This window comes from Oxyura jamaicensis, chromosome 25 (assembly GCF_011077185.1).
Source record: "Oxyura jamaicensis isolate SHBP4307 breed ruddy duck chromosome 25, BPBGC_Ojam_1.0, whole genome shotgun sequence".
NCBI classification, from domain to species: Eukaryota; Metazoa; Chordata; class Aves; order Anseriformes; family Anatidae; genus Oxyura; species Oxyura jamaicensis.
The window spans coordinates 2031899-2040490 of record NC_048917.1 but is presented as its reverse complement, the minus strand read 5'-3'; the positions used below and the strand labels follow the sequence as shown (position 1 = coordinate 2040490).

Here is an 8592-nt window from a genome sequence, read left to right as displayed (position 1 = left end):
GGAAACACACCAGGACACCAGCACGTTTTGTGAGCTTTAGGTTTTAATATCACATTTTTGCTACTGGAGACAGAAGCAGGAAATTAATGGATTAAAATACTTGCTCGCAGGAGGGTAAATCACATTTCGGACGTGCTAACACCACGTCGCAGGAGCAGGAGAGGCACATTGCACTGGAGGGAAGGGGCAGGACCTGCGCAAGCTCAGGGCTGCACCCTGCGGAGGCGAGGGGCGAGCGCAGCCCCGCAGCCAGCTGATCATCGCCGCATCTTCAGCCCTTCACTTCTGTTGCTGCGGGGGCCACTGCACTGGCTGCTTGATCTGCTGCTGCTGCTGCTGGCAGGGGATGGGTGCCACCGGCCCCTGCCCGGGCACAGTGACCACGGGGGCCTGGGGCTGCAGGACCACCACTGGAGTCACGTCCTGAACGGCGTTCACTTCGTGGCAGACGACCTCCTCGGAGCCGTGGCAGGAGGAGCTGCCGCTGTGGCAGGAGCTCTCGTTGCTGTGGCAGCCTCTGTCTCCACGGGAGCACATTTTTTTGATCGGTGGGGGGAGCCTGGGGAGGAGAAAACCCTCGTAGTTAGATGCATGAAGCTTTCCACGCCCTGCTTTGCATTCAGATTTTCTCGGTGTGTTTACAAGATTGCTGGGGCTTGGAAGGGTTTGCCCACCCACCCATCCTGCTTCCCCACCTTGGGGCTTCGTTCCCACATCACTGGCACCAGAAAAATGCCCTCACAACAGCCCCAGTCTCCATTTCTGCCCAGCTCCACATTCAATTTGCCTGCTCTCCCTTGCTGCATCCCACGAGCACTCGTGCAAGATGTCCTGGGAGAAGCTGTGCAAGGGAGGAGCAGATGCACTGCCCGCTGCCAGTCTATGCTGGGGCACAAGGGTTTGAAAAATTGGGCTCCTGGGCACAGTCAGTGAATTTGCAGCTGGGACTTCTGGTATTGGAGCAGCAGCAAAATACACTTTCAAAGCCGGATTCTCAGAATGAAGAAATTCCTGTGCCTTCCTCCCTTCTTCTGCCCTCCTCACCCTCTGCTCCCTGCACACCCACAGCTCATTGCTGCCTGACTTCCTAGAGAATAAGGAATATCCTGTGGGCACATCTGACCCCCTTCAGAGGGACCAAGCCCCTGGAGCTGAGGTTTCAGCTGTTCAGAAGATCCAGAGGCTCTTCAGGCTACTTCCTCTCATAGGTTAAATCTGCCTTCTCAATTATTTCCTGAATGTCTTTAAGGACAGCTTAATACCTACAGCTCCTGAAGATTTACATATTCTAAAACAGTTAGTTAAAGGAATCAGGCTTGTAAAAGCAATTAGAGTCCCCGGCTGAACCTGAAAGTTTCTTCTGAAAAATCAGCCTGCCATCTCTCATTCATTCCCAAATCCCCTTCTTTACTCTTTTGTTTCCAGTTTGCCCTTCAAATACTAGAAATCACGAGCACTGAAGCAATCCAAATACATTCACACGTGATATTTCTGCTATTTAGCATTGGCAGTCTGGAGACCAGTTCTGATGGAGCAAATTGCCCCCGCCAGGGAGGCAGAATGTGGCTGGCCATAATCCCAGCACCTGCAGACTGAGCCACCTCTGTAAGAGCATAGTTCATCTCATTTCAGCAGATTTTCGTAGGAATGCAATGTTAGCCATGCAGCGACAACTTACCTTGGCTGGGAAGTCTGTGAAGAGAGAGTGGATCTGAGTGAATGAGCTGCTCTCCCATCTGAGAACTTTTATACGGTTCCTAGCTCTCTTCCTGAAAATGCAATAACCCCTGGGGAAAAATGACCAACGTATTTACAAAACAGCCCCACCCCTAATTATCCACCACCTTCAAAAGCTTATTCAACCTGGTTCCTTTGATTGACTTGTCATATGGTAGATTGTCTTCCTTGTGTTACACAGCTTTAATTGCCACCCTGCCCCACACGGGTTGTAATGCACGAAGAGTGAAAACCGTGTGGGTGGCTTGGCTGTCTCACCGTCATGCCCGGATGAGTTTTATATTGCAAAATGGATGGCAAAGGTGGCGTTTTTTGGGTTTCTGCCCTGCTGAAACCTCTCGTCCTAAGTCTGGCGGGGAGGAGAGGTCACAACACCTGGCCGTGGTGCCCCTCAGTGCTCTTGGCAGGGTCGTGCACGGTGGACAAGAGCCGCCACTGTTCAGCCATAAATAATGGCAAGCTATTAGAAAGTCCCCACCACATATCCTCTAAAAGCATCTCCAAAGGTGCCTTCACCCGTACAACATCTGGAGGTGCCAGCAAGTGGTGTGGGTCAGCAGCCAAGGGCCCCCTCTTGACTCTCTCTCTCTCAGCCTGCGTCATTTGCTGCAGCAATAAAACATGGTTAATGAAGATGGGGGCATGGGGAGCGCACTGAGAGATACAACCAGAAAGTGCCCCGTCAGGGTCAGGCAGAAAAAATGCTGGCCACTTTTGGAAGCCTTGGCTTGTACCTGTGAATTCCCTCCAACATGCCGTGTGGTTTCTCTACTTGTCTTCCTCCCCTCACGTCTGATGTTTATAGCCATTTCACTGGCATCGACACACCACTAATATTCATGGCCAACACTTTTCCTGGCCAACGCTGAAAAACATCAGAGAAAATCGCTCTTTTAAAATGACCATTTTTGGAACATTTTAATTTATATTTTTTTTGTTACCTCTACCTGAAGTGGCTGCTGTCTGTGACAGGAAACTCACGCCTACAGCTGCCGATGGGGCAAACCTTGCTCGTGAGTAAGCTGTGAGGAAAGCACCGAGGGCAGGGACCATGACCCTGCACCCGATGCCCGGCTCGAGCTCCCCCCATGGTGCAAAGCAGCGGGCTGCTGCATGCCCGGCTCCGCTGCAATCGTATGTGCAACCACCTCTTTGTATGTCACAGACACTTACTCAGCTCCTGGCCCAGGGCTGAGCTGCAACAGCCCTGATTTCTCCTTTTCCCTCCCATTAGACTGTGCCATTCCTGCAGTGCTCGCTCAGTATTTTTGCTTGTTTTCCATCTTAGCTCCTTCTGCAGACGCAGGAGTCGTGAGGTTTTGGTGGGCAGAGATCAACGGAGCTTCTGAAGCAGAGGGCTGCCTCCCACATGCTATCTCTAAAGCAATTCCTTTAGTTTCTACCCAGAGGCATCAGTCCATGGCTTTCATCAAGATGCCAGATCCATGTTTACCGTTCGCCGTGCCTGTTTACAAACAGAAGTAGAGGGGCTTTGGCAGGCACCAACACGCCTGGGGACGCTATCACAGCCAGGAAAAACAAATCTCTCTTCCTTCATTGCAATTAGAGTGGGGAGGAAACGTGCGAGTGCAAACGCACAACTGTGCGCGCCCGCTCTTTCACCCAGCCTCTGCATTACCCAGCTTCGTGCTGGAGGGATAAGCCCCACTCATTGGCATGCAAAGCGCAACAGCCCCAGGGATGCAGGGATCCAAAGGGATGCAGCTCCAGGCCTGGCAGCATCGTGCTCAAACTCTGGGTGCAAAAGCATCCTCCTCTGCTGGGTCTGCTTTATTATTATGTCACCCAGCCTGGTTAGCGCCTAAGCTCGTGCTGTGCTTGTTGATATGAGCCTCTAAGAACGAGCTGGGTGGGACAGTGAATAACAGGTCTACATTTCAAGTATTTCATTTTTTTGGGGGGTTGTGTTAGTGGATTTTTTTTTTTTTTTTTTTTTTTTTTTTTTTTTTTTGTCAGTTAGTTGAATAGCCAAAAAGATTTTGATTACTCCCGGTTTTACTGGGTCTTCTGGAAGTCTCTTAGAAGCTGTCTGAGCTTTCTGAATTCTTCACTTCCTTTGATCCTACCAGGTGAAACAGGGAAAATAATAGAAATCAATAATGAAGAGCTAGATTTTAGAAATATAAGTAGATGCAAATAAATGATAAGGCTGACTAATTTTAGAATGGAATTTATTATGGCTGGTGACAAAATGTTGTGTAATGTTCCCTGCATTACAGGTCTTCAGTCTTACAACATTTTACAGCAAGAAGATACCTGTCATGGCACTGAACACAGGGCTGGAGCTCAGGGGATTTGGGTTTTTGTAAGGTGTGGTGTTTTATGAACATCAGGGCAAAGTTTCCTGGTTATTTATGAAGGCAGAAGGTTCAAAGCCCTCCCAGGTAAGTGAAAGAAGCAATAGTAAAAAATATTTTACAGTGGAATTGTAAATTTAAGTGAGCACGGATCTACGGGTGTTTTTCATCTGTTACCAACATTTGGAGGAGTCCAAAATCCCAGAGAACAATCCTGAAACTCGTAACTTTTGGCAAATACCAAGTCACAAGGAGGACCTGGCGCTCGCCTCCCCTGCACTGCCCCATCAGCACAGAGGAACCATCTTCTACCTCCACGTAATTTAGGGCCTGATCCTATCAAAAAATGTCATGAAGCAGGTTGCTGCGAGGAAGGAAACCAGCTTGTTCGAGTTGCCTCATGCTGCTGGTGCAAGCAAACGTTTACGTGCTCCAGCTTACGACATCTCTTGCAATCTCGCTGGGACAGGAGCCTGCCGTGTAATTGTTTCCAAGTAAACAGCCTTGCACTCCCAAGGTCAGGCTGTAAATAATAATCAGGCGGAAATCACTTGGGCGTTTTGCATATCTGCTTAACGTAGCTTGTAGGGTCTGGCCTGCGCTCCCCTGCCGAGGCTCAGCAGGGCAGAGCGGCTCCTCTTGGTGGGGAAAAGCACCGGGGGAGCTCCAGCATCTGCAAGAGCCAAATGAAGCAGCTTCTCCTGCTGGTGAAAGCTGTGCATTTTACTTGTACTAAAGCTAAATTACATTTAGGTCTAGTTGTAAAACATATGTCATGTGTAGGGGAAAGTAAATCTTCAAGTAGACTCTTTGGGTATCTGCCTGTGCTTTGAATGAAGGAGGCAGAAATTAAAGAAACCATCCTGATACTGAAGTTCCCACAGATAATGAGGTTTTATTTCCCAACCCATGAGAAAAAGCAAATGAGGAAGGACTCTTTTCCCACCACCGAAGCATGAAGCCCTTTTCCCAGCAATGCTCCCAACAGCATTAGAAGCGCAGCCTGATGTGAGGAATGCAAAGCTCCCGGTCCGTGGGACAAGCCGCAGCATGGCACATCCAGGGCACGGCTGCGTGAGCAGGGGTGGCTGCTGGGTCCTTCATTTCTTCTGGCTGGACGGCCAGTGGCAGCTCTTCTTGCTCTGTTGGGTCTCAATGTCGGGAATGACCACTGGGCACTTCTGCTGCATGGCCTGGGAGGACCCAGCACCTCCAGGGCTCAGCTCTGGGCTGGAGAATTCCCCACTGCCATAGCCTGATGCTCCGCTAGAGAACCCTGCTCCCCCGCTGCTCCCACCCGCGGTTAAAGCCTTTTCTCTGTGGCATGCATCGCCTCCATAGCTGGAGCCTCTTCCTGCACTGATGCCCAAATTCCCAGTGTAGCAGCTGGATCCTCCACCAACCCTTGAGCTGCCAAGCATTCTCCGTCCCGCGTCCTCGATGCCGTATTCCGCTCCCCGCCGGGTGCTGTAGGCTGGGACTGTCCCCCCTGCGGTGCTCCAGCCAGACGTCCCCCTGCTGTCACCACTGCTTATGATAACAGCCCCGTCCCCGCCACAGCTGTACCCCGCTGCAACGCTGCAGGTGGAGGACGCTGGCATGGCTGGGCAGAGCGAAGCTTCCCGGCTGCAGGTGACGGAGCCATCCCCGCCAAAGAAGAAGGAGCCCCGTCCCTCGATGCTCGAGGAGCACCCTTGGCATCCTCCGTATTGCGAGGGGATGTTATTGTTGTAGCCCCTGTTCCGGCGGGAGCATCTCCCTCGGAGACATTGAAAAATCTGAAAGAAAAATAAAAACTTGACTGCCTCATTTTGCTTCAGGTTTGCAGCCTGGCAGGCAGGGAGGCTGCAGGCAGTGTGGTCAGAAAGGTGTTTCCAGGGCCTGGGGCAATGCCAGGACACAGATTTTCAAATACAAGAGCATTTCGACATTTGCTGGGATAGCTTTTCTGTTTCTAATCTCTAGGCTTTCTGGAGAATCAGAATCTGAAACATATTCTTTAACATCTAATAACCACTACAGTTCCCCCCACTCATCTTCATGATGAGCTGGAAAGACAACATGGATTATCCTTGCTTCTGTTTATAAAGTGCTGCAAGAGCAGGGGATCAAGATTTCCATGCACGGCGACGTTGCCGTCTGTATTTTTGCAGCCGTTGCGTAGTGTCCCCAGTGGGCTTTAGATAAGGTGAGCGGCCCAGCCATGGGAGGCTTCCTACAGAACCACTAGGAAGTACAACGTAGGCTTGTTATTAAACAATATCAAAAATATCTCCCAAACATGTTGAAAGCTGCAAAGACTCTGCCAGTTACCCCGTGCTGATCCCGCTAGAGACTCGGCTGGGTTTCAGGCTGCTCAAGCTCGCAGTCCAGTGACCTGACTTTACTTTGCTTCCCAGTGGTCCAAGGGAGAGTGTAATAAAGCCTGTGCCACAGGAAGAAACCATACAGACCCCAAGAACTTTGCTAGGGGGTGCTCAGGCAGCATGGGTCAAGATCTCAACTGAAGCTATCTATTTCCCATGAATCTGCCATCATAAAGATGAAGAAAAAGCAGACTTACCCCCGTCAGCCATTGGAAACACATTTAGAAGATTAAAGTTGACTGAATGAGGAGCTTTAACACACAGGAACTTTTATATGGCGTTTAGCGTATATGGGAAGTGAGACACCCTAAGGAATGGCAAGGATTTATTTACCAATCAAACACTGATTTCAGTGTTTGCTTTGACTCATGACAACTGATCAATATCTTTCCCTCGCGCTGCTCACGGTGCTGCATGCGGCGGTAATTGCTACTTCTGCCTAATGATCCTATTTTCTGCTTAATGACCCTATTCCTGTGCTCTTGCCCCAAGCGAGGAGAATGTCTCCTGTCCCCAGCAAGGCAGAAATGCCGGGGGAGGTGGGTGGCAGCGTGGGCGCAGGGAAATGCTGAGAATGAGAATTTGGTGAGTGTGGGGCAGAGGGTGGTGGTGCCTGGGTCCAGCTTTAGCATCGCTGCCAGGGCGGATGTGATAAAGGACTACCCTTTAGGTACTCCTAAGTAGGGGAAGGTGTGAGGGTGCTTTCATCCAGGGCTGCACGCAGCACCCTCCAGCATCTCACCGGCAGCTCCACAGGGAAATTTTCTGAACCAGGAGCTTGTCCAAAGTGCCCTGCTCGGCTATTTGGTGAGGATGCTACAGACGCTCTGGGAATGTTTATGGAGAGAATTGCAAAGGTGTAAACGTCCTACCATTTAAACCCTCTGCGGCAGGATTCCCTTCAAATGAAGGAGTAATCCACCAGGTGCCTTCCTTCTGCGTCCACCCCTGCTGTGCCCTTTCTCTGGCGTGGGAAGACCACCGAGTACTGGGGCCTCCAGGGAGGCTGCTCTGTCTGCCCTCAGGGGGCTGCACGGGGGTGGCACTGGTGGCACTGTCTGGCCCTAGGCGCCCCAGCTTGGCTCTTGCTGTCAGGACTGGGTCTGCTCAGCCCCAAGCTATTTTCCCCTAGGGATGTTGAGTCCCAGCTTTGGCTCAAGGCCACATCTACCGGGCAGTAAGCAGAGCGAAGGGGTGGTGCTGCTGTCCTCAGTATTGCAGTTAGTAGCAGGTTTCCAGAGCTTGGGCAAGGAGGGATTAAGGCCTGGAGGCGTGCTGTGGTGTGTTCAGCACCCTAAGGGATGTGCTTCTGGCTTTATTTCCTTCTGTCTGGCCCAGGGATGGCTCAGCCAGCAGAGAGGCTCACCTCTGCACAGAGCCCCTTCGAGCTTTGGGAGCAATGGGGGTGAGCAAGGACATGGGCATCGGGGTGACGTTATCAGCCACTCCGGGTGGTGACAGCTGCTAGCATGGCTCATCCCTGGTATTTGAACTTCAGGAGCAAGCCTGAGGAGCTCAGCCGCATCCTTCCACAGCTCTGCACTGCTCTGGGGTCATCCTCACATGCTGCAGGCCCAGGGGAGCCTGGGGGTTGGGATGGCTGTGAGGGGGAAGCACCCTACAGAGGTGTTGCAGGGACACGGGGAGATGTGCATGCTTGGTGTTTTAGGCAGTGCTGCTGCTCTGTTTTGGAGCCCAGGGGAAACGAAAGGTGCAACAGCCTCCTGGGCTGTGAACTGGGTGGCTTTAGTGCTCACTTTGTGGCAAAGCACTGCTGAAACGATCACCTCCTCCACAGAGAGGAGGCATACGACTCCTCAGATCTTATCCTAGCTGCCAGGAAAATGAGGAGCTGGTTGAGAATACAAGAAAAAAGAAACTGCAAACTAAGTCTGCTTTGCGATATGATTACGTTTATTAGCTTTACACATGCTGTTTGAAAAAGAAGAGTCTGATCAAAGATGCCCCAACGCCAGCAGGAGGGCAAAAGGCTGATGATCCTGGAGTTCACGGTGTGGGGAGGCAGCACCGAGGGACGAGAGGAGAAGAGGACATGCTGAGAGGAAGCTGGCCAAGAGCCAGGCCTGGGAGGGAAAGCGGTTCCGTGACAGAGGCAGGGCTGATGGTGCTGGGTGCCGAGATGCCAGGGCTCTTACTTGTGGCTGGGGGGG

At 51.5% G+C, this 8592-nt stretch overlaps 1 protein-coding gene across 1 annotated transcript in view; it reads right to left on the bottom strand.

Annotated features, from left to right (window-relative positions):
- Nucleotides 1-5040: 5040 nt before the first annotated feature.
- The window catches only part of LOC118178172 (loricrin-like), a 6895-nt gene continuing 3343 nt past the window's right edge, over nt 5041-8592 (bottom strand). Inside the window, exon 3 of the mRNA XM_035346463.1 lies at nt 5041-5833. Within this exon, the coding sequence (XP_035202354.1) occupies nt 5156-5833 (678 nt within the window). The 3' untranslated portion in view covers nt 5041-5155. The remainder of the gene's footprint in view (nt 5834-8592) is intronic.